The following is a 25,425-nucleotide window of genomic DNA, read 5'->3' on the forward strand; positions in this document are numbered from 1 at the left end:
AGCAGCAGAAAATACCCTTGTTCTTCTAAGCTTATGTCTTCAACTAATTACTTTGTTACCCCACAGACAGATGATCGTTTGGTATCTACAGATGGCTTTATGCTCAACTTCTTATGGGTACTGCAGCAACTAAGTACGAAGATAAAGCTGGAAACGGTTGATCCCATGTACATATTTCATCCCAGGTGTCGTATTGACCTCCCAACAGATGAGACAAGAGTGAAAGCAACAATGGAGGATGTTACAGCCTGGATTGCTGAACTTTGTGAGTACTCTTATTGAGATATGTTAAGCATTGACTCTGCCTTCAGTTTTTGATACTGGAGGCACATGGAAGTACTTGATAAATAGCAGATAATTCCCCTATTCCTAAATGCTTTTTCTTGATGCTGTCTGCTCTTACTTGTTTTAAAGAAAGTTGAGTTCAAGGTCTCACCTCTAGATAAGGCAGTTCATTTTTTAATTTATTCACCTATACTGCTTTTTTGTTTGTTTTCTAGACAGGGATCCGTCCCCATTTTCTGAGCCGAAATTCCCCACAGAATGTTTCTTCCTAACCCTGCATGCCCATCATCTCTCAATCCTGCCAAGCTGCCGTCGGTACATACGTAGACTGCGGGCCATCAGGGAACTCAACAGGTTAGAAGTTGTTAATTACCTAGTGTGTCTGAGAGTCCTACCAATGTCGTCTTCTCACTACGATGGCAAGTCCTATAAACTTAATGGAAATTAGAATGACAATTTGGGTTAAACTGTTGCTAAGTACAGATCATCTTAACTATTTATTAATCTGCTATTTTTGGCCCTTACAGATTTTTGCTTACATTCAGGGACTGTGGCTTGAACCACGAATTCAAATAATAGTGGGATGGAGGATATTAGTTACACAAGGCAGCTCAAATTGATGAGAGGACCATTCTATTTAAAAGATTTTAAATATTGAATATCTTCAGAGCATTTTAGGATTCATGACATTACTTAACAGTGTTTATTATAATTTAACCTGTGGTGCGGTTGATGGTATGTGGACATCAGTGCCTCAGGCTCTTTGACAGAGCTGTAGGAGTGCATATGAAGTTACATGTCTGATAATTGTAGATGACTTGTGATTTCAGAAACAAGGCTTTGTTAGTTGTGCCTGAGCTGTTTTGTATGTCCCAGAAGGTATTCACCATTTGCCCCTTGGCTTCTGAGGTGGGATAACTTCTTGTACTCTCGGGGTTGGGGGGGAAGGAAGCCTTTAGCAGTAAACTCTTAATATTGTTGACGTGCGTGTAATTCAGCATGTGGTTTACCACTTTAAAAATTATAAATAAAAAGTTATGATGTTGACATGAAGATAGTGCTATTTTCTATTTCTCTTGGCATAAATTCAAATAGACTTTTATAGTTGCTAAACATCGAAGAATACTCTGTTAAAATTAGAACAGATTTTTGTATCATCAGTATTTTCCATTGTTTATAACTGCATTCATTGCATTTTGGTACATGTTCCTTGGCAGTAATACCATGAGTTCATTACAGGATTTTTGGGCTGCATTCGTAGTGATTTCATTTTTCGTTTTTAAAGCACATGCAGGCCAAGAACCTGGGAAGCTGCGGAGAATGGAGCAGGAAGACTCAGTATATCTTAAAGAAAAAAGTATTTTCATATAAAACAGCCTGTGGATTACTTGTAAATAAGCCATGCATTTGGCTTGAAAAAGGAATTGCTTCTTTTTCCTTATTTAGAATTGTTGCGAAGGAGTTGCTTATGCAGCAATCTCCATCTAATGGTGCAGAGTGAAGAGCTCTTGGCTTTTACTGACATCAATAGGAGCTTAGTGTTCAGCATTTTCCATGAATTGCTTAGTTGCTTGCAACACTGGGCAATGTAATTAGATGTTGGTAATAAAGAAATTAGACTGGATATTTTTCTGCTGGAGGCAGAGATTGATGTGGAAAAGAATTTGTGTTTAGAGGAGGGATGAAAAGGGACCGTATTCATATAGTTCAGTATATTGAGTTTTGTTCTAATCAGCTGCCCTTCCTAAAAAGGATTAAGGTATGGGAATATGTAGGATTCTTTAATGTAAATGGTGTGTGTAATGTACGTTTAAGTTCTGTCTTCTGTGGGGTAGAGAGAGAGAGTGGGTAAGGGAGGGGAGGTAATATCAACCACCTTGATTTACTGGTCCTTACGCTGACAGGGAAACTATAGACTATTCATGTGTTGTACTCCTCTGCAAACCTGAATTTTATGGGGAGCGGAGCATGAGAAGGGTAGAACAAAACTCCAAAAAATCATTTACAATGGTGGAAGGTGGGAAGATACACAGGATGCAGACTTGTGCCTTTCTTGGGAAGGGGAAGGTGTTCATAACAAGTCCTGTTCTCAGCCACCTTTTTCTTCCTTAGCTGATTCTGTTTTCCATTTTTCTTTCTGATATTAAAAGATGACTGAGATTTCTAAATATCTTGTTCTTAACTGGACCAGCCCTTCTTTGTGTTAGGGTTAATTTTAATGACATCCTTTTAACCTTCCTTTAGACTGACTGCAGACTTCAGTGTGAAAAAAGAAAAAAGGCAATTTTTTTTTTAAATACAGTGAATAAAATTAGTTTGTTAGGCAGGATAGATCCCTTCTGTGTTTCAACTTTTTTTCTTTTTTACTGTTCTGATTTGTCTGACAGGCGTGTATGTTGGAGCTAGTGTATGTAGTGCTTTTGAATGCACGCTGTGCAGATGTTCAGTCTACATTTACAAAAGCAATTTATTTTTCTTGTTATGATGTTGGTTAACTTCTATGAAAATGATTAGCTTTTTTACCCACTTTTCTTCTCAATATTTCCTTGGTATTTAACAGATAAGTAGGTTAAATGCCTTCTAGATGGCAGTATCCCCTCTGTCATGATAACCAATTATTGCATATGGTTTTCAGGACTGTTGAAGATTTGAAAAACAATGAAAGTCAGTGGAAGGATTCTCCTCTGGCTACCAGGCATCGAGAAATGCTGAAACGTTGCAAGACACAGCTTAAGGTTTGTAAGTGATTCAGTTCTCAATTAAATGCATTTGTCAACCTGTCTGTATGTTTACTTTGTGTCCTACTGTTTAAATGCAACTTCCCGCTGATGCTTCTTGAAAATGGTGGTTTTGAATCTATGAACCATGTGAATACTGCACTAGATGGTAGTCATGATACAATATAATATTAATGGTGAATTTAGAATTCAAAGTAACACCAAGATTAACTTCGGCAGTATTCCTCAGAAAGAAGAAAATACTATTTTTATTGGAGAGAGAACAAGCAAAGGGGTTGTGATTTGTTCAGGGGTAGTTGTGTGTGCACAATCCCTGCCCAAGAAGGAGATGGAACTCTCAAGTCCCTAATCTCATGTAGAATTCTTGCAAAGATGAGTAGGCTGGGTTCCTCTCTTTTGAAGTTCTGTCCTGCTTAGGTCTTCCTAGTATAAATTGACACAAATTTTCTGAGCTGTATCACCAAAATGACTTTAATTGCACATTTTTGGACTTTGATACCTCTGTTATTTCTTTTATTGTTCCTGGAAAGCCTGTAAAAGACTCCTCTGTCCCTGCATTATGTGCGTGTTTTTCTTTATATGTTGGGGCTTAAGTGCCCCATTTTCAAATAAAAGCATATTTTAAGAAAAGTCTATTGTATAATTGTCATAATTCAGATACATTGATTAGCTTGGATAGGCTTGACCTTCCTTTTAGGTTGTCTTGCCCTGGATTAGTTTTTGTATGCATATTCTGCAGAAACTGGTGAGGTGCAAGGCTTGTGCAGATGCTGGTTTGCTGGATGAAAACTTTCTCAGGAGATGTCTGAATTTCTATGGCATGGTGATTCAGCTGATGCTTCGCATTCTTGACCCTGCCTATCCCAAGTGAGTATCAGAATTATCTGTGTAAATTGCATCCAAGATATTTCAGATCATGTTAGACTGTTTACTGAATTTAGCAGTTCTAGAATTTTCTTTCTTTTTTTTTTTTTTTTTTACAGTGTCTGCATTCTTACATGATTGTTACCTTATTTATGTCAGTGATATATGTTCTTGCATGGAATATATGTCTTATTTATAGTTTAAGGTTCAGTTGGCGGGGGGGAGCAACCCTTGGGTATGTTTAGTACACTTGAAGTACTGACACGGATTTTAAAAAGTCAGTGTCAGAACTTTTGTGAAGTGCTTCCATAGGAGAATTCCATAGGAGAGCTCGTGACACTTTCTACTTAACCCTGCTATTATACTGTCTTGTTTGTTGTCTCTTTTATTCTACAGTATAAAATTGCCTTTAACTCCTGAAGTTCCGAAGGTATTCGCAGCATTGCCAGAGTTTTATGTGGAAGATGTTGCTGAATTTTTATTTTTTATTGTACAGTAAGTCAAGTTATGTCTAAAGGAAATTTGTACTGCCTTTTACCCCTGTAACAGGTGGTGTGCACGTAAATTTAGAGTATGAAAGTAGTTTCCTAGCTATTCTGTAGTTAATGTTCTGTTTTTTAACAAGAGCCATAAGATTATGGCATTGTGGCAGATATAATGCCTAGATGAGCTCCAGAGTCCCTTCTAACCTAACTTTTTCTTGGAAGAAAGTTGAAGGTTTTTTGGTTCCCTCCCCCCAAGAATTTTCTTTATGGTTTGGAGTTTGCTGAGTCCTTTTGATCTCATGATATGTTAAATCATCACTAGAATAATATTTTCAAAAAGTCATAGCTTAGTAAGTAGAAAATTCCCCCATTTATAAATTTGCTGGGACGAAATGCGTTTGTATAGTTTTAACAGTTTAGGTGGGCATGAATACTATTCAGATGTAATCCTGGAGTTCTGAAGCTGGTCACTTTCTTCCTGAAAATGTACCTTCAAATGCAGACTTCGCTGTGTGGTGTGATGAGATGTTTGCTTTTGCCTTCCTGAGGTGCTGTTATAGTGGTACTTCACAGCAAATTTGCTGTGATGCGGAACAAAAGAATATGACAGTGTTTCAAGCTAAAATTCAGCTTCCAGTGAACAGCTGGCAAGAGCTTTTGGAAAGTAAGAATCTAGTTTCTGTAGAGGAAGATGGGGAATTATGATAACATGACTAAACTTTTCCTGTTGCTAATGAGTGATCTGAACTTATTTGATGTACATGATAAATCTTCTGTAGACAATACAGGGTTGGGGTTTTTCATTTTGTTTTCCTTACCTCCCTCTTTTCAGATATGCTCCTCAGGTGCTTTATGAGCCCTGTACTCAGGACATAGTGATGTTCCTTGTCGTGATGCTGTGCAACCAGAACTACATCCGAAATCCTTACTTAGTAGCCAAACTGGTGGAAGTGATGTTCATGACAAATCCAGCTGTTCAGCCCCGGACACAAAAGTTCTTTGAAATGATTGAGAATCATCCTCTCTCCACTAAATTGTTAGTCCCCTCCTTGATGAAGTTTTACACAGGTGCGTGCTCTGTCTATAGTTCACTGAGTGTACAGTAAGCAATGAGTATTACAAGGTAAAAGGCTGTGTTAGTTGAAACCTTTTGAAAAACAAAACAAAACAAAAAACCATAAAACCAAACAGGTAGATCTTGGGTCTTGTAAAGATGAGGCTTTGTTGCTCAGGAATCAGGAGAAATAGCATTAGATAGAACCTTAAGAATTCTAGTCTTTCCACAAGCTGCTGTGCACTGACAACTCTAGCACTGTAGATTGATGTGACGATTGTTGTTGTGCTGTTTAGATTCCAAACTGGAAGTTTTTGTTTGTTTTGTAAGGGAGTATTGGGATTTTAAGACTTGTGACTGTGGTTTTGCTAGTCTTGTAGATTCAAATGCTTCAAAAGGGCTTTGCACCATAGTTCTGATTTCAGTTCTGGGATCTGTTTTCTTTTTCAGATGTTGAACATACTGGAGCCACTAGTGAATTCTATGACAAGTTTACGATCCGCTACCACATCAGCACCATTTTCAAAAGCCTCTGGCAGAATATAGCTCACCATGGTACATTTATGGAAGAGTTCAAGTGAGTAAGAAATTGTGTATAATGCTGCTTACTGTCATGCAAGCTGCTCAGGCAATGACCTGAGGAGGCCATTACCATTGGGAATGGGTGATGCTGCTTTCCATTGTATTTTAAATGGCAGCCCCTTCCAGTAGAACTGGAGTGTTTCTAAACTGAGCTCTGGACACCACAATCAACTTGGCTTGGGGAATGGGATCATTATTCAAAATATACAGTGCAGAAGGAGTGTTGCTGGGGTTGCAGTCTGGTCTGCACACCCATCTACTCTGCCGTGATAACTGTGTTTCAATGTTTTCAGCTCTGGGAAGCAGTTTGTTCGCTACATCAACATGCTGATAAATGACACAACTTTCTTGCTGGATGAGAGTCTGGAGTCCCTAAAACGTATCCATGAAGTGCAAGAGGAGATGAAGAATAAAGAACAATGGGACCTGCTGCCCAGGGTGAACAGAGCTGTTTTTCAAAGTGCCCTTTGCTTATTTTTAATTTTTTAATTCGAGACCATTAAAAAAACTTTTTAATAAGGGGCAGCACCAAAGAGCTGCTCATGAGAAGCAGTTCTCGATGCTTTTTCTTGCTGCCAGTATGGCCGTGGTCACTCTGGATGACATTCTGCAAAAAACATCATTCTGCGTAGTTATACTGTGGCTGGCAAAGAGTGTGGTGTGAAGTGGAAATAGTATAAAGTTTTAAATTAATGTGCACTTAATTCTAAGTGGAGAAACTGAGATTTTAACCTTCTTGAAGGAGGTTTTGGAAGATGCTCGCCAGTTGAATTGACTTCAAGGAATAGAAGCTTTTATTTTGTTAATGCATTGATCCTGGTTAGATTCGATGCAGACAATTAGAGTCCTATACCTCAGACCTTAGCCTGATTAAACAATAATTGTGTGTGTTGACCCACCAATGTCAGGTATTTCTATTTTAAGGTTATTGATTTAAAAAAAAAAAAAAGAGTCTGAAAAGAAAAGCTATAAAGATCTTGTTTATTAAACTTATTCTGGTTTGCTCTTCTGAAGCCTTTTCCTGTTTGTGCCTACTAGCAAGGTAAAGCCATTACTGTAGTGAGAAAATGAGCTGGTACATCATCTACAGATTGTTCCAGTGTGAAGTGTTTATTACTTATGATGGTGCATAAATTAGAGAGAACCTCACGTGACTTTCAGATCCCAGGCTGGTTTTGAAGTATTGGCATTTGGATGGAAAGGAAGCATAATCCAGTTCTGCAGCTGTGAGGAGCAATTACAGGATGTATATAGACTCAATAACCGTGGAGTCTTGTGATACCGTTTGCATTCATTTTTCAGTGTTGCAGAATTCTGGAAAATGGGTGCAGGCTTTACTATTGGGTAGTAAAAGTGAGCTGTACCTTAAATTAAAAAATGTATCACATCTGGATTTGAACTGCAATCTGTTCTTTCGTCTGTCTAGATCACGTTAGCATTATGGCTGTTAAAGTTTTGATGGGTGATGATGTAGGAAATTCCGTGGACTTGTAACCACTGAATGTTTATGTTCTAGGATCAGCAACAGGCTCGGCAATCGCAGCTAGCTCAGGATGAGCGCGTGTCTCGTTCATATCTTGCCCTGGCAACAGAAACTGTTGATATGTTCCATATCCTTACCAAGCAGGTTCAAAAGCCTTTTCTCAGACCTGTAAGTCCTGCTCAGATTTAACTTGTTTTCTAGCTGCTTTAACATCTCTACTGTTGGCTAATAACCTGGAAATGTTTGGTAGCCCTTTGTCTCCATTCTCCTCCTTACTGAAATCTAATTGCTGTTGAAGTTATTTGATGTTAAGAGCATTACCTGAGTCACTGAGATGGCGTGATCCTTCTAGACAGAAGCTGTTTGCATTATACTTTTTAATGGAAAGCGTGGATAAAGAAAAGACACTTCCTGCAAGCCTACAAAACGATAACTTTATTAGTTAATAATTCCTGATCTTGCTGTATGGAAATCTAGTGATAATCTTCTTTATCACTGCCTTCATGCTGTGATCTGTGTTTTACTTTGGTCTTGTAGGAACTTGGACCGCGATTGGCTGCTATGCTGAACTTTAACTTACAGCAACTGTGTGGCCCCAAGTGCCGTGACCTGAAAGTCGAAAACCCTGAGAAATACGGGTTTGAACCAAAGAAGCTGTTGGACCAACTGACTGACATTTATCTACAGCTAGATTGTGCTCGCTTTGCTAAAGCAATTGCTGATGATCAGGTGAGCTCCAAAAAGATGAGAGGGGGAAGGGCAAAAGCACTGTGGACAAACAGGACTTTGCAGAACACTCTGGAAGAGTTTCATCTCACTTGTATGCTGCCATCCAGTTTCTGTCATACATGCTTGCAATTTGTTTTCTTTCAGCAGATCACCTCTGTTCATATTCTGTCTGCTCTTTGTAGATGGGTATGTTTTCAAAGTATTTTGCAAACCTGTAGACACACATAAACATCTAGAGCACTTCACACACACAGGAAATTTCCTGAGCATTAGTTGCTTATTAGGTACAGCCTCATTGTAAATTAGCAGAAGTACTTTTCGCAAGTGCGAAAACTGAAGCATACAAAGAGTTTTGACTCCCTCCCCCTTCCTCATCAAGAACACATGAAAGAGGCAGAGCTGGGACCGAGAATAAGAGCCTTATTTAACAATCCAAAGTTCATTCTCTAGACTAAGAGTTTCCAAATTGTATTCCCTTTTATATCACTTTACGACAAGGCTGTGTAATAAACTGACAAAACGCAACATACATGAGACACCTCTGAACTCCTCATGGTAGTCTTCAGAGCAGAATGTTAATTCTTAAGGTAGATAAGCTATCGCTCACCTCTGTGTTCTTGTAAAGTTGTCAAACTACTGAATCACGTCTCTCCGTGCCTGTGTCTTATAATACAAACTTCAAAATCTAGAGGAAAAAAACGTTCTCAGTGGCTACTTGAAATTCTAGTGGAAGCTGGTTTACAATACATGAAGCTGTATTTGCATGTCTGGTGAAGCAGAGGTATTAGAGTAACTTGTAATCTTTTTTCTGTAATTATTTAAGTTCTGATAATTGCAGATAATATCAGTAACGCTTCTGAAACAGACCTTATGTGTTTGCATGTGTATAATGAGCATGCAGTATATTTTTATGCTCTTCAGTATATATGAAAGTGGGAATGTTATCCATCATTCATTCATCGAAGCTAGCCACAGCAAAATGCACAGCCATGACATAGGGATTAAAAAGAAAGAAGCCTGCTGGTGTGGGAACTGGAATAAAGCTTAATAAACAAAGTAGCCCTTCATAAAAAGAAGGGGGAGTGACTAGTATCTTGGAAACTGTCAATGACAGGAAAGAAACACCAAGGAAATGCACAGTTGGTTAATGGCTACTGGTATTAGGAGAAAAAAACCAAAACAAAACAAACAAAAAGTTGCTTGATCATGGCAGGGTCTCTCTAAAGCATTTTGATACATCTCCTGTTTGCAAATCCTAGCACGTATTAGAAGGAATCTGGAAACGTTTATAAAGCTCTGGGCATATTGCCATAGTTCTGTTCTCCTCTGTGGATAGAAAGGAGTTTGGGTGGGCACTGCGTGTCCTAAGGAGTGAATGTTATTTCTTGGTGCGATACAGTGCAGATGAAAGAAGTAGGGCTGTGTTGAACATTTTAAAATCCCCAAGGAAAATAGAAATCTGTGAGACTTAGTGTGTTTTGTTTTGTCATTTAATTCAGCCTTGCACTGCAGTGTAAATAACAATTTTTATTAAAAGGCTTATATCAAAACATGGCATTGTGAACTTAAAAGAAAACGGTGTCTTTAGAACATAAGCAGCTTTCAAAAGTCCTTGCCTAACTTTTTTACGTGAAAGCAATGTTTGCTTCAGTTGAAACTATAGGATATGCATTTGGTTCCTCTGAACGTTGTACTATGTAGCTGTACAGTTCTTACTGCACCAGTTGGCAAGTTTCCTGCAAGTATTAGCTCCCTCTGAGTTGCCTTACTATTTTTGCAACATCATGGGGTGGGTTTTTTGTTTGTTTTTGTTTGGATTAGGAGAAAGAATCACTTGTTTCCCAGTATTGCCTTGCACATTATCAGGGAAGTTAAGAAATAAAAAAAACTTTTCATTTTATGCTGTATTTTCAGGCTTGTGAGAACAAGAATACAGACGGGAGTGGCAAGACAGATGTTTTGTCTAAGGAACAATCCTAATAATTATAGTCAGCCTCTCCGAGTGTCTTACTCGCTTTGATGAGGGGATGTTGCCTTTTTTTTTTTTCCCCCCTCCCTTGGTCCTGAACAGTTCTACAGTAGAGATGACCATTAAAAAAGCATAAGTCTACCCCAAAGTTGACATTTTGGTGCTAGGTGAAATGTTATCTGCATACTACTTTTCTGTCTGACGTAATGTTGAGGTTTCATTGATCCCTCCTTCTGAAGTTTTAAAAATGCATTAAAAGATCTTTAGAATTTTTATGGTATGTTACGATACTACAACTCAGCAAAGTTGTCTTTTTATGCTTTGCTTGTAGAGGTCCTACAGTAAAGAGCTTTTTGAGGAGGTTATCTCAAAGATGAGAAAGGCTGGCATCAAGTCAACCATAGCAATAGAGAAATTCAAACTGCTGGCAGAGAAAGTGGAGGAAATTGTTGCCAAGAATGCCCGTGCAGAAATTGATTACAGTGATGCTCCGGATGAATTCAGAGGCAAGTTGAGTTTTCTAAATACTGACTTTTTAGGAGAAGAGGGATTTGTTTTGTTACTTTGATTCTAAATGTGAGTATATATTAATAGAAACTATGTATTGTTTATGAAGGCTTGCATCCTGCTCTATTTCAATTAAATAGTTAAGTAAATATAGAGAGCTAAGAGTTTCTTAGTTTGTTTTTCCCTGAGATTGTACTGTCCAGTCCTATCCATGTCTTGCTTACATGTACTTTAAAACAGTAAGAAAAAACCAAAATCTGAAAAGGGGGTGAAAATAGCTAATGCTTAGTCCCAATTCAGAAAGGGAAAAGCAATATAAAGGCTAAAGTCCACTGCTCATTTTAACCGTTAACTTCAGCAATATACTTGATTGGGGACCCCGAATATCTCAGTTCCACTCTGTGGGTTTGTGTGCAGATAAAATTTGTAGCTATTGTCTTCAATTTAATGATGAGACGCTTGTGCCCTCAGATCCACTTATGGACACTCTGATGACTGATCCTGTGAGGCTGCCCTCTGGAACCATTATGGACAGGTCCATCATCCTCAGGCATCTGTTGAACTCTTCCACTGATCCTTTCAATCGTCAGACGCTGACAGAAAATATGCTGGAACCAGGTATCGGTTTAACAGTAATGGAACTGTTGACTGGGGAAGCAATTGTGCGCAGTTCTGTATGCTTTCAGAAGATAGTGTTGAGGCCTCGGTTAACGGCTCTTTCAACTTGCACAGAAAAGTTCATTTCTTCTGTTTTCCCTTTTTCTGGGAAAACACCCCACACCCTTGCCTTCATAACTACCGGGCTAAAAGATATTGTTATGGTAGGTAAATGCGTAATTCATTTACTCAAAGCTGTGCAGAAAATATATTGATAGAAAAGAAAATAGTAGTAGATATTCCTGATGAGGCTTCTAGAAAAAAAACTGCTGTTGGTCATGAGGAGTATTAGTAAATAGTAGTATTACTAAATAATTTTAACTGCTAAGTTAATCATTCTTTTTTCTCTTCTTTACACTACTAGTGCCAGAACTTAAAGAGCAAATCCAAGCCTGGATGAGAGACAAGCAGAATGCTGACCATTAAAAATTCCCTTGCAGTGCACGCCAACACCAATGGGAAGAACGGGGCGTGGGCTGTTCTGGTAATAGTGGAGCAGATACACTTTGAAAGCTATTGATGGGATTAGCACGCCCACTGGCACTGACTTGCAGTAGTGACCAGACGCATGTGGACGAGGAGAGAAGCGGCTTAATTCTTGTACATATATTTAAGTGATAACGATGGTCAATAACGTGGAGGACAAGCTAGGAAGTTGCTTATGTTACAAAACTGTCCTTCAATATGTCACATTTTGGAGTTTTTACAGCTGAATTATTTTAGCAAAGATGAATGGATCAGGGCAGCATCCCTTCAACCTTATTTTTTACAGCCAGATATCCGTTAATTTGATTGTGGTTAAACCTTGGACATTTTGCTGCTAAAGTAACTTTTTCCCTCCCTTCTTCCTCTTCCACCCATCAAACCTGCACTGCTGTCTTTTTTTTTTTGTAATGCAAAAAAAAAGAAAATCCCTGTGAAAATCAAAATCATTCCCCTGCCCTCAAAAGAACATATTCTGTGCGATAACTGTGCCTGCAACAAAGTGTTAATCTTGGGATCGTATTTTTATATTACACATATTTGCATATTTGGTTTTTAATTGGTGTTAGACACAAGGATAACTTCAAAAAAGCAAAGATTTCACACATGGATTTTAATTTCCGTTCTTTGAAATGTCCCTTTTCTTTATGTTGATCCAGATGCTCTGGTATTTTTGAAAAGCCTTGAGATAGAAATATGTTAAAACAGCTGCCATGAATGAGATGCTTGGGAATACCAGGATTTCAGTGACTTTTTAAAAAATAAAATTCATTCTTTTAATGCTGCAGATATGATATATGCTAAATGACAGTCCTGAGCCATTAGAGCTTGTCCGCAGAGAGCAGATCCTTTTATTCTTGGAGGCTGCAGTTTGGGGCAGGGGTCATTTTTTATGTTGCATACCAATTTGTATCCATGGCTTGGCCTTACCAAAGCAGAAAGGGTGCAGGAAATGTAGAATTACATTTTTAAAAAAAAAAAAAAAAAAAATATTCACAAACATTTTTGTATTACTGCCCCCTGCATATGATACTTGAATTTCCTTTTTAAAAAGGATTTGAAACCACAGTGTTTTAAAATTAAGTCTGAAAAAAAGGTTGTTTTTCTTTTATTTGTTTTTCGCTGTGTCTTCTGTTCAATTCCTGACTCTCTTGAACTACAATAAATGATACACACTCGCACAAAATGTTTCTTTTGTCTTTCTTTCAAGTGCGAAGTATTAAAAAGTGGAAGTGTTAAAAGTATTTCAGTGAAAGTATTAAAAAATACAAATGATTGGGTGGCTTTGTTCAGGTTTGCTGATAGTGATTTAGGATCTCGAGATAACTTTAGTAAATTATGTGAAAAATTTCCGTGCACGCAGATAGCGGTAATACTTCAAACTAACAAGTGTTCCCAAGTGGGTGACGCTTACACCTATTCATAGCTACGTGACAGGCTCCAGGGGGAATTTTGGTTAGGTTATGTATAATCCAGTGCCGACCTTTTGAGATGTGCAAGTAATTCTGAATTAAAATGTGAGGATGTAATGTTTTTTTTGTTGGGGTTTTTGGTTGGTGTTTCCCTCCCTGCTGTGTGTGTGTTTGTTTTCTCCAAGGGTGGGAGAAAGATTCCAAAGTTTGTGTCTGCATGGACTGCTGGAACAGAGAAGCTTGCTTGTTGACTGGTTTTAGTTCCTTAACCTTCACTCCTTCCACAAATTCGAATCGTCCTCTTCTTCCCTCTTCAAAAGTCACAGAACGAAGTCTGCTATGCTTTTATCTGCAAGCTGTCATTCAGCATCCAAATCCATCATGGTTTCTGAACATGTTCTAAGGGTATGCACTGAGCTGTAACTTTCAAGGTGTGTTTTTTAGTAAAAAGGTAATTATTTTCTACGTAAAGAAAAACTCTTAAATGTTCCACTGTCACATCATTATTAAGGATTATAGCATGAAATCTCTAGAAGCATCCCAGAATTTATACTTTAATGGAGGACAACTGTTCAGCAGTGTATATTTGTTTTTACTGGAGGATGATTAAACTGCTATGGTTTCCTATTAAGGCTTTTTTTCTGTCAGTTAACGTCGTATAGCTTTTAGTTTTATTGACAGACTATGAATGTGTTGGAAAGATGGAAGAAGTGCTTTCTTCTAATTTTCTTCAGCTATTACAAATTAGACACGCCACCACCTTTTGTGAATACGGATGCTGTGGAAACAATGAGCAGTTTTATAAAACGAGAAGAGCACAAGCAGAAATAATCCATCCTTAAATTAAAAAAAGCTGGTTGCTTAAGTGTATCCTGTACAGGGCTTGACATCAGCTATTCTCTAATAGTCCTTGATATTTCACATTTGAAGTGTTATAACTAATATCAAAAAGTGTTATGAATTTAAATATTTTACCAGAAAATCTGTATGGAACTAGCTCTTTTTAATGCAAGTATAAAAGGAAAATCCTACTTCTTTTTTTTTATTTATTCCATTGTACCAACTGAAAGGCTTGTTTCAACAAATTGAAGCTGTTCCTCTTAACCTTGTCTGACAGGAGGAAATAGAAATATTTACATTTGGTATAGGATGTATTAATCAAGACAATGCCCTTCAGAATCTGAATTTATATTTATTCTGCCATCATATCAGACTTTGACCTGAAGAATACAAATAGCAAAGTGCATTACTGAACTATTTTGTCTAATTATGGGATCTATTTATCACTTGAAAATGTATCAATGTAGATATTACAGAAGACACGAAGGCTAACATTAAGTGGCTAAAACAATTTTATCTGGAGGACTACTATCAAGTATTTCAACGGTGTGAATTCAGACAAACGCTCTCCCAAATTCAGCATTCGTGGGCAGAATAATGAAGTGTATTTTAATATGAGCAACTGTCTTCTGGGTACAAAAGTGAATCAAAACCCTGTCTTTCAGTGGATGGTGGACATTTGAGTAACTGAAAAGGAAAGCTGAAGTTAGTATTGGACTAAGAATAAATCTCCCACAAAAGCTTATCAGTTGTGTGACAATTCTTAGTTTAATTCCTTTAATACTACCTGCAGTTTTTTGTGATTTCCCTTCCCCCTACTAACATGTCATTTATCTTTTTCAATCCAACTGCAACCATACTACAATACAGAGACTTTATATTAGAGAACACAGAAACTATCGATTGATCAATGTATCTGCAGAATCTGAATAGCTTTGAGCTGTGAATGCTTATCCCAGGGACGGCTAACTTACATAAATGTTGCAAAATGTGCTCTTCTTGAAAATTTGAAGTTACGAGATTGTATTGCTGGTCTTCACTTGCCCTCTAGCTATGTGACTAGAGAAATTACTAGGGCAAGTTCTGATGTTACAGCAATACAATTCAGCACAATTGATTCCATTATATCACAATTTACATTTATGTAATAGTACAATTTACATCTCTGTCAACTATTCCCTGCTGGCAGCAAGGACAGCCTAATGCTGTTAATAGCAGGATGACAACGCTGCTTTAGCCAGCAACAGATTGACTCTAACAATCCCCAGGAGCATTGCACTACAGCGTAGCCATCTTCCTTTTCGTCATCGCTTAGCTTAAACCTGCCCTCTTTCCTGTATTGAAACGGGATTCCCAATTTTAGGTAGCATTGTGTCAGTGGTTTGGGTAACCAACTATATTGGTTTGTACTAATAAATGTAAGAAATTTTTCACAGTACTACTTGCTCTCATTTTTCTGGTATAATAATGCTCAAGAACACTTTTCTTGTGCTGGGGACCTTCGTTATGTGAATATTTTCTTGAAAAGGGATGTCTAAATTCTAGTTTTAAACATACACATGCTTGCTGGGAATTGGATCTGTTTCTGCTGTTTTGCAGGGTTATATATTGGTCAGAAACATGTAAAATGAGTAAGAGTAGTCCCCTTCCTCTAAGGGAATGGACACTAATTTTTTTTAAACAGGATTCATAGGTAAAACATTGCAGTAGAATTCTACTTAAGTACACTTTTTAATAAGCTAATTCTACATTACCGAAGGAGACTTGACTTTCAAAAATGATATTGAGAAGGATAGCCTAATTAAACTGAGATAAAATGCCTAAATTCTATAATTAAAAAGGCATCACAACCAGCTAGATGAGGACTGCCTTAATACTTGACCACCTTTCAACTCCGTGCTTGGATATTTAAAGAGGAATTTTCCTCTTGTCTCCCTTTGCAGTGAGTGACCTCCCCGACGCCCTACAGCATGTGTCATACCCCCTTTACTGTTTTCTTTCTCAACATGTAACTAGACTTTATCTGAACATTTCTGGCAGATTTTTCAAGACTCTGTAAGCAAGCAACTGAATTAACATACTGCAACTATTCTATGCGAGTTCTCACCAAACTTCGATGTAAGACAGTGATGCAGGAACTACTGTTCCTAAGAGATACTACACAAACTCTAATGAAGTAAAATTAATCACGTTGTCTATTACCACGGAGGACTACAGCATGCACCCAGTATTCTGACAGTTTGCAGAGGATTTTTTGGGGGGTTGGTTTGTTTTCTTTTTTTCAGAGAAATTATAGCTGACCTAATTCTGCAGGGCCCTAGATAGAAGTTAGCACAGTTACACCACACTAAAAACACCACTAAATCAATGTCCCATCAGTAGGAAGTCTTCCAAAGTTCAAATAATGGTATTTTCTAGGACATATGAAAGCCACCTATTTTTGCTTTGTTGGTTCTGCGGCAGTATTTCCCTACAAACCACTGTTCAGCTATGTATTATTACGTTATTGCATTCATAGGCATACCTGCCGATAACATGCACACATGATGAGATTGGCAAGGGGGAAAAGTCACTTTTTGCCAAACAAAAAGTAACAACTCATTCTCCCCAAAACTTGAAAGTGATGGGCAACACAAGGGACACAGTGAAGATTAATGTAGTGGACAGCCTGTGAACAAAAATAAACCTCCTTCTGAAAGCAGAAATATTAGGTCCCACATGTTCTCAACAGCTTAAATCCAATTTGTATATGATGGTGTGTGTACGGAAAGTATGTAATTAAGGTATTTCATGTAATACTTTCTTTAAAATGCTTATAAGCTTAAACACAGGCCTATTTCCAACAGTAGAAATGATCAAAGTACTAATGGAAGGGAGGAACTTTGCAGCTGGTTATTGCCACAAAAATAAATTTTCACTAGGAGAATATGCGTGAAATTATTGAAAGTACAAGAGCTAATATGCCGCCATTGACTAGAACAATTTAATCACATAAAAATACATGATGAGATTACAAAAAATCTAACTTAGGCTGCTCAAAAAACGTTTTGAAGCGGGGGAGAGAGGGCAAAATGAATCCCTCCCCTCTGAACTACCACCGCTAGGCCTTGTTTAGGACTCAAAATCCTGCTGAACCCATGGAAGTTGCCTGGGAGTTGGCCAATTCGCTACTTCAGCCACCGGTTTTCGGCAGGCAGGCGCGCCGGCCGGCTCACGGGCCCCTCGACACAGCCGCACAGATTAAAAGGCTTTTTTTAGTCACAAGTGCCCGACTTCTGCTCACGTCTTTGGTAACGACGCGCGTCGCTCCCGGGCGCGCAGGGAAGGCCGCCGCAGCCTCGGGGGTCGCGCACGCACACACCGCGGCGGAGCGGTGATAAAGCCGGCCTGTCCTCGTGCGGCTCGTTATAGGTTAAAAGAGGGACGACGCGGATTCCGTCCCGAGTTTTGATTGGCTGGGGATGGAGAAGAACCGATTCCCCGTGTCCCCGAGGCTCGGCGGAGGGATTGACTCACAGGCAGGAGTGGGGATTGTCGTTGCGGACGGGCATTCCCGAGCTGTGATTGGTGCTCGGCTGTGTCAGCCTGTGATTGACGCGGCGAGAGGCGGGCACGCGCCGATTTTGCGCCTGGCGATTGGTAGGTTCTAGGGAGGAGGGAGCACCGGCGCGCGGCTATTGGCGGGGCGGACGTTCCTCCCTCTGCGGAGGCGGGTTCGGGCGCAGAGCCCTGCGATCCTGTCAGTGTGGGAGCGGCGCTGTGGGGAGCGCGTCGCTGTGCTCGTTCTTCCCGGCGCGGCCTTTCTCTTTCCTCCCTCCCCCTTTTCCCCCTTCCTCCTTCCCTCCCCGCTTCCTTCCTGCTCCCTTCCTGGCGGCGGGGGGGGTTTTCCAGCCTCGGCGGAGGCGGCGAAGCGTGATGGGGATGGCCGGACTCTTCTCTCTCCTCCGCCCCGCGCTGCGCTGCCTCACCGGCCCGGCCGCCTTCTGTAGCTGCTGACAGCGCCGGCGGCCCCGCAGTGCCCGCGTTCTGCGGATACCCCCGCCCGTCCCCAGGTGAGGGGCGGCTTGCGCTGAGGGAGCTCGGCCCGACGGCCGCCGGCGGCGGTTGGTAGGGGAGCGGGGCGGGGGGGCGAGCAGGGGAACGGCTTGGTGCCGGGGCGGGGGGTGGGGTGGATGCCGTAATGCGGTGGGGGAGGCGGGGGTTGCTGGTTTACGCAGTTGTTCGGCAGGGGGAACGTGGGGGGGCGCCACGGGTGGGATGGGGCCTGGGAAGTGGAGGGGGGGAATGAGGAGCGTTGGCGGGACAGGATGCCCCGGAGCTGTCAGGGCAGCGGCACAAGGGTGTGGGGCCCGGCTCGGCCTTTCCTCGCCTGCATCTGCCTGATGCATATACTTAACCCCCGGGACGCTTCCTTCCCCTTTCCCCCAGGCGCTTCGAGCCATGGCGGTGCGGCCGCTCCCCGTCCTTCTTGTCTGAATCCCGTCCGCTGTGTGGGGTCGGGAATATCGCCGCGTTTCGCCGTCCTTTTTCTCCTTTCTAGCTCAGATGAGGTGGAGGCGATAATTGCTTGTTGAGGAGGGAGGCGTATCCCTCAGCCCGCTGGAAGTCGCAAGAATGCAAAAGGATTGTGGTTTTCAGGGTGTTCTTTGTGGACTTGTAGGTAGTGGATCTGTCTCTGGATTCAGTACAGCACGGTTACTGAGGCAGCCATATTGGGATGATGATCTGACAATCCTCTGTGAGCTAAGTCAGGAGGCAGGCGTCAGGATGACAGACCTGGTAGTTCTGGGGTCATTGGCAGAATGCGGGTATTAAACTGAGACTGGAGAACTAGAATTCGCCAGAAGCGGATGGTGAATTTGTATCTGTTCTCTGAAACGTAAAATATGTTCATATCAGATTTTAAAGTGTATTTCTCTTCACTTCCAGCTCCTTCTTAGCTCAGTTCTTTTTGTTATTGCATTTTGTTATTGGTGTGTTGATAAATAGCCATATGTTTATATGATCAGATTTTCAGTGCATTGCCAAGTTCTGCACCACCATTTTATCTGGCATCTTCACTTAGTACAAAGATAGCAATTCGTAGTGTGTGAGTTCAGCTGATATATCAGACTGTCATCACTACCTGATCCTTAGTGGAGGGCCTAAAATTGGGTTCGCTGTGGTCCTCTTGTTCATAAACCCCTGCTGCTCTGAACAGCTGTTTTGCTAACTTGCCATATACTAATCTCTACCCTTGTTCATTTTCTTTCTTTAGAGCTGTTGTACTGATTAAGTTACAAGCAGGTTTTTTGTTTAAAAGTTAGCACTTTCTCCGGTAGGCATACCTACGCAAATACGACACAATGTCTGGCTATGTTAAATAAAAGTGATGTTTCTTCATTTGTGATGTGTGGTGGTTTTTTAAATTTTTTTTTAATTTGAATGTAGAGATACAGATTCTGAACATTGTTTTTGTAACCACTTTGAACTTGTTGCAAACTTTTCTGAACATATAAATAATAGTTTGAGCCTAAATCCCTACTCCGCTTGTAACTTTATTTTATAAAATAGCAATATGTTCTGTATTTTGACATTGCATAAAACTTTCAAACATATCCAAGGATCCAAGTCTTAATGAATAGCTTGTTTCTTTAACATTTGTGTGAAAGCTAGTTACAAATGCTTTGAGACTAGGAAGGGTGATTGAGCAACATGACTGGATTTGTCAGCTTGAATAACAGAAAACAGACAAGATATTTAGATGATTTGTTTAATGACACACTTTAATATTAAAATCTCACTGTGTGACTTGCAAGGTGGATGGTGGATATCTTTTATTAATAGTTTAAAATAAGTGTAAAATTAATGTGTAGGATTTGCTTTTGTGCTGATGGAGCTCACTAAAGAACTCAAATATTATCTACCACCTGTTTTAGAGCCAGTGGCAGATCATGTCAAAGACCAAGCATGCAGTTCCCTTCTTTACTTGGTTCCTGATTGGATTCATACAGACTGAATGTTGAAAGATACACAGCTAGTAGACTCTTTCCAAGACATTAGGAGAATGATTCATTCTAGCATGGATGGCAGCCTTCTAAGCCTATAATGAACATTAAAAAAAAAAAAGATTGTTTTTCTAAATCTGTACCACAGACTGTATTGCACATTTTATTTTGCTCTGTTGCAAGTTACGTCTCCTATTGCCACTGTGTAGGCAGTGTTTTGTAGTAGCAAGTGATACTACTGGGACATGTGAACCCTGAAAAACCAGTTGCAATTATTATTATTATTATCTGTGATGCAATGCAACTTGGTCTCATTTTGCCTTATTTTATCATTCTGTATGATGAGGGCAATACTGCCTTTATGAAATGTTACAACTAGTTAAAGTTGCTGATAAGTGGGGAAAAAACCTTCAAGACCCCAACAACTTAAATTTATGGGAAGCCTAGAAAAATATATCATTTTTGGTTAATTTTCTTATTAATGAAAATTAAATCTTGCATAGTGAGATGGTGTTCAAAACATCTGAAATCCATGTGCAACTACAGGTAGGCATTTTGCTTACTTCAGCTATGAAAAATAGCAGAGTTGACAATGAATGAGGTTTGAAATTATACCGCATTTAATTTTCTATGAGCACAAAAGTTAGGGTTGGGAGAAGTTGGTAATTGCAGAAGTCCAGCAGTTAAATTTTTATGCTGTTGTAGGTGATTTTGTGACCTGTTCTGTAAGAATTTCTTCACAGCTATGTTTCAAACAAGGCTATCATTTAGCTAGTACATATGGAGTCTCTAGCAGAGTGCTTTTCATGCTTTCTTATTGCGAATGTGGTGTTCAGAGGTACTCAAGATTTTTTTTTTTTTTAAAGTAGATGATTCTTTCACTCCATCTTCTGTTTGCCAACTTCTAGATAGACTAGTTAGCAGCAGAAATTAATGTAGTAGTCTGAGAGGTATTTCTATGAAAACGTCAGAAAAAAAATCTTTGTGTGTGTGACTCTTCAGTAAGAAGGGAAAATAAGCTCCCTTCATTTCATAAATAATAATATAAGAACCCATTGGTTGTATTTTTTTTTTCTTTTTTAAAAAAAAAAAATCCCCTTCATTAATGGCCTTCCCTTTATTCATTGGTCCTTGTGGGAAGTTGACGAAATCATGGTTTTCACATTAATATGGATAGATGGGGAAAAGAAAGATGAGAACCATTAAGCCACTGTCAAGAGTTTCTATGATGTTCTACACCCTTTAAAAATTCCACCGACTTGTATTTTTCTGCAGTCTGGCAAAGTAAACCGTGTCACTATGAACTTGATAATAACAGAGATTTTGCACTTGATAGATTTCTTAAATTGTATTTCAGAAACAGAATGTTTAGTGGCCATGTACAGTAACATTCCTGTTTTCTAGCAGCAATATTCAGGGTCGATTGAATAATACTACTGGGATGTAGCAGGATTAGCTTTCATGTGAGGGCACAGGTACTTACACAAGAGTCATGTTAAGAAGGGAGAGCAAAAATTCCACACAGTAGCTACTCAGGAAGAAGGCTGATAATGAAGTTAAATGTTTGATACACTTTGTTATACAAAAAAGTAGGCACCTCTGAGCAAGAGTGAATAAAGCGGTCCTCTGAAACAAGCCAGAATCTCCATTAAACTTTGAAGGTCATGTGAATTCATTTCCATTACTTCTTTGCTCTAGTCCATGTTTAAGTTTTTAGTGAAACTTCTCAAAATTCTGTACTAAGCTAAAGTTGACTGTGTGGCTGTCTCATGAATCATTATTCTATCAGTTTGCAGTACCACTGATACTGAAATTCAGTTGGCTTGTTCCTAAAGACATTCCTATTCTTCTAGTCTGGTGAGATACCTCAGGTACCTGCTAAAATAAGGAATGCTTTAAATTACTTATTCTGCTTGGTGGAGTCATTTAATTTCTGCCTTCACCATGTGGTGGCATTAATGAAGTAATGCAGTTTTATTAAAAACTTCTTGTACTGTGTGAAGATGTGTCATAACTTGAATTAAGCATCTATAAGTATTTTTACCAGCTGTAGAACTTACTTTAGAGCTGAAATGCTTCTGCTTTAGATCTGCTAGTAAGTTTTATACTTTTGTGGCACTGTGATTGCAACCCTGAAATGAGCATTTAATTGGATATGTGCTGCATAGATAATTAGAAAAGAAGTTGTCAAGATTTCTGGGCCATGCGTGGTGACTTGTGCAGGGTAGAGTTCTGCCCATGTGAACTCAGATTCAAGATAGAAATGACTGCATGGAGTCAGGCCAAAGACTCACCTAGCCCTGAATCCTGTCTTCAGCAGTGGCCGTAGCAGGGATTTAGAATATAAGGATAAATCAACCATGTAATCATGTTTTCTCAGTATAGTCTTCCAGGTTCTGAGAGTCTGTGGCATGGAGGCTTTCCTAGCCAAGGGTGGTAGCTTTTTACTAGACCTTGATGGCTTTTTCTTTGAATTTATCTTATTGCCTTTTGAGTCTGTTTAACTTCAGTACTGACGGTATCCTGTGGCAATAAGTTAAACTGCTAAATTGTAGACCGACTGAAAAACTTTTTTTTAATGGAAAAGGTTGGTCGAGGACAATGCAATTGAACCAGTCTTTATTACCCCTACATTTCAATACTGTCTCGGACATGCCTTGAAGTTTGGATTGTGGGTATCAGGAATAGTTTCCTACCAACTAAAGTGTTCCGTCATTTGCATGCAGTAGGATTTGAACAAGTATTTTGATAATGAAGAGGAATTTACTGGTGAACATTTGCTGAAGGTAGATAGTAATATTTACCCTGAAAGCAATAATTTTTATTTCCTCTTCTTCCTTCTGGAGTAGTGTGTCCTTTAATCGCTAGATGTACAAGTAGTTAATGAGTTTTTATTTCCTTTGAGAAGGGGACTTTCCCAGGACTGCAAAGGGTTCTTTAAGGTTGTTGGGTACACCCTTGTATCTGGAATGGTGTGTATTGAAAGCCAGTGTGATATGGCCCATCACGCTTGTGTTAGTTTTGATATTATTGCTAATGCATTGTGGCAGCAAGGGTTGACAGCTGGATATGTAGTAGCTATATGGTAGCTAGCTCATGCTGAAATCTAAGTAGCTGTATCTTTACTGCTAAAATTATCTTTGTTAGGTTAAGCCTAACACATGGTGCAACCAGATCTTCATTTTGGTATTGGTGTCCCCACTTTCTGGGAAGAAAACCAAGTAATGAAAACAAGTATGTTTGTACACTTCAAAAGAACTGCTTCAGATGACAGAAACTTTTGACTAGGGAGCCAGTGTACAGGTGCTGTTAAGTGTATTTCCAGTTCTGTCTTTGAAGTGACCGCTTTCAGGGCAGGGAGGGTGATTGCAGAGCAGAAATTGAAGTTATCAAACAACTTTGAACCTCTCTGATTTTATCAACATCTTGAATGCAATAGCTGTAAGTAACTAAATTCTATTTTTCTCTTTAGAAAACACCAACAAGAAGGGTAACTTGAAACATTCTTGACCCCTTCGCTTTCAATTTCTCGGCCGCGCTACAGGCAACCAGAATGTCGGGGGCTTCAGTGAAGGTGGCTGTTCGGGTCCGGCCCTTCAATTCCCGAGAAACCAGCAAAGAATCCAAATGTATCATCCAGATGCAAGGCAATTCAACCAGTAAGTTTATTTCAATCTTGTAAGGGAGTCTTTTTCTCTCCTCTCCCTTTCTGCTTAATCCTCTTCTTTTTGTCAGACGAAACTGAGTACTGTGTACATTATATTAGCTGGAATTACTCTTTTAGGGAATCTTCTCTTCTGAGGCTGTCATTACAGATGAGATTGCTTCTGAATTTGAATTAGACTAGAAAGTCTAAATCACGAGTATCTTGATTTTGATGCAGTTGTTTATGGTGTTTGCTTGTGGTGAGTTGAGAATTCTACAGAAAGATTAGAATACCAAAGTGAAAACCTTTTTGTTAACTTCAGTGTATGGGAATATCATGTGGACTGACAGATACAGGGATACGTTGCAGACCACCACATGGTAATTGTGGTATAACTCCTGCTTGAGTCTGGTGCTTTAGTTCTTCTTGTGCTTATTCTGCAGTCTGTGCCTTGGTTTAGGAGCATAATTTGAGTGAGAAAGCTGAGGGGAAAAGAATGTCAAGTTTTATGCTTTCCAGATTAGATGTCTAAACGATGGCAAAATAACACAGTACATAAAATCATCTTATTTTCTGACCAATTAGAAGTGTTAGGGTTCTTAAATAATTATTGTGGGTCTAATTTGGAGGAGAAGACTCTTCTATGGGAAACTGAATATGGGCACACCATTGATTGATTGATTTTTTTTTTTTTTTTAACGTGTTTCTTAAGGTCAACGCAGTATTGATACCATTTGCTGCAGTGTTGTCGGTCACGTGCAGACTAGTAGCTATACCTATGAACTGCTCTTCTTATGGTAGTTTTCCATGGTTAGGTAATCGAATAGTCATCTTGTCTGTAGCTATAGGAAGTAACGCTCCAAGAACACCGAGTTACTTCGCTGTCTGATTGCTTGAGTATTTACTCATGCTTGCTAATATAAAGGAGGTTTCATACAGGCTCTTCCCTTTTTTTTTTTTTTTTTTAGCCGAGGTGGTACTTCAGCCTGCTTCTGCAATGGAATTTAAGTCCTGGTTGTAGTCACTTAAATTATATACAACTTCTATGGTTTCATTGGAAGAGAGACATCATACAGAAGAGAGCTTGCTTTTCAGTGCAGTAAATTCTTATCTTCAGACCTTATGTGGAATATTACCCAAAGAAACTTTTTTTTGTGTTGGATTTCAAAATTTCCATTTAAAATGAGGGGAGGGGGATGTTTAGAAGTTGTCTCATGAAGAAACAAGTGCTTGTATCCCAACGTTGCCTGCCAATGTTCAGACCAAACTAGTGTAGAATGGAAGAACTATAGACTCCATTAGATGGCATTTGTTATCGAAATGCCACGAAGCTCTGAACTACAGCAGCACCACTGGGTGCCACTGTAATAGGTTTTCTTGCTGCTGTCATGACATGACAGCAATAATTTTAGACGCTTAAGATTTTTGAACTCCAGGAGCCTGTGGAAACAGCTTGTTTGTGCTACAGTGACAAGGGTGACCAGTGAATCTCTGGCAATCTGTCTGCCTTAAGTTTGAAGCATGGTGTAGACAGAAGACACTGGTTCTGTTTCTGAATGCTAGAGCTGCGCTACAAAGATGCATTTTCAAAAAATTGCATCAGCTTTCAAAAGGAGAAAAATACTTCCTGATTTATCTAGTTGGAAATTTCTTTACAGCTTTTGCTATATTTTGTGCTCCGGAAATGTTCTAATCTGTAGCCTT

The 25,425-nt window shown here is 39.4% G+C and overlaps 2 protein-coding genes across 10 annotated transcripts in view; both read left to right on the forward strand.

Annotated features, from left to right (window-relative positions):
• Window positions 1–12,264, forward strand: part of UBE4B (ubiquitination factor E4B) — a 41,538-nt gene extending 29,274 nt beyond the window's left edge. For all 6 annotated transcript variants that reach the window (XM_075172447.1, XM_075172448.1, XM_075172449.1 and 3 more), the window contains 13 exons: window positions 67–265; window positions 501–639; window positions 2,921–3,020; window positions 3,763–3,890; window positions 4,284–4,382; window positions 5,205–5,440; window positions 5,877–6,003; window positions 6,302–6,446; window positions 7,525–7,659; window positions 8,029–8,220; window positions 10,521–10,695; window positions 11,168–11,314; window positions 11,718–12,264. In XM_075172447.1, the coding sequence (XP_075028548.1) occupies window positions 67–265; window positions 501–639; window positions 2,921–3,020; window positions 3,763–3,890; window positions 4,284–4,382; window positions 5,205–5,440; window positions 5,877–6,003; window positions 6,302–6,446; window positions 7,525–7,659; window positions 8,029–8,220; window positions 10,521–10,695; window positions 11,168–11,314; window positions 11,718–11,779 (1,884 nt within the window). In that variant the 3' untranslated portion in view covers window positions 11,780–12,264. The remainder of the gene's footprint in view (window positions 1–66; window positions 266–500; window positions 640–2,920; window positions 3,021–3,762; window positions 3,891–4,283; window positions 4,383–5,204; window positions 5,441–5,876; window positions 6,004–6,301; window positions 6,447–7,524; window positions 7,660–8,028; window positions 8,221–10,520; window positions 10,696–11,167; window positions 11,315–11,717) is intronic.
• Window positions 12,265–17,821: 5,557 nt separating this feature from the next.
• Window positions 17,822–25,425, forward strand: part of KIF1B (kinesin family member 1B) — a 98,644-nt gene continuing 91,040 nt past the window's right edge. For all 4 annotated transcript variants that reach the window (XM_075172457.1, XM_075172453.1, XM_075172455.1 and 1 more), the window contains exons 1-2: window positions 17,822–18,140; window positions 23,548–23,734. In XM_075172457.1, the coding sequence (XP_075028558.1) occupies window positions 23,629–23,734 (106 nt within the window). In that variant the 5' untranslated portion in view covers window positions 17,822–18,140; window positions 23,548–23,628. The remainder of the gene's footprint in view (window positions 18,141–23,547; window positions 23,735–25,425) is intronic.

Source organism: Calonectris borealis, chromosome 23 (assembly GCF_964195595.1).
Source record: "Calonectris borealis chromosome 23, bCalBor7.hap1.2, whole genome shotgun sequence".
In the NCBI taxonomy this organism is placed as follows: domain Eukaryota; kingdom Metazoa; phylum Chordata; class Aves; order Procellariiformes; family Procellariidae; genus Calonectris; species Calonectris borealis.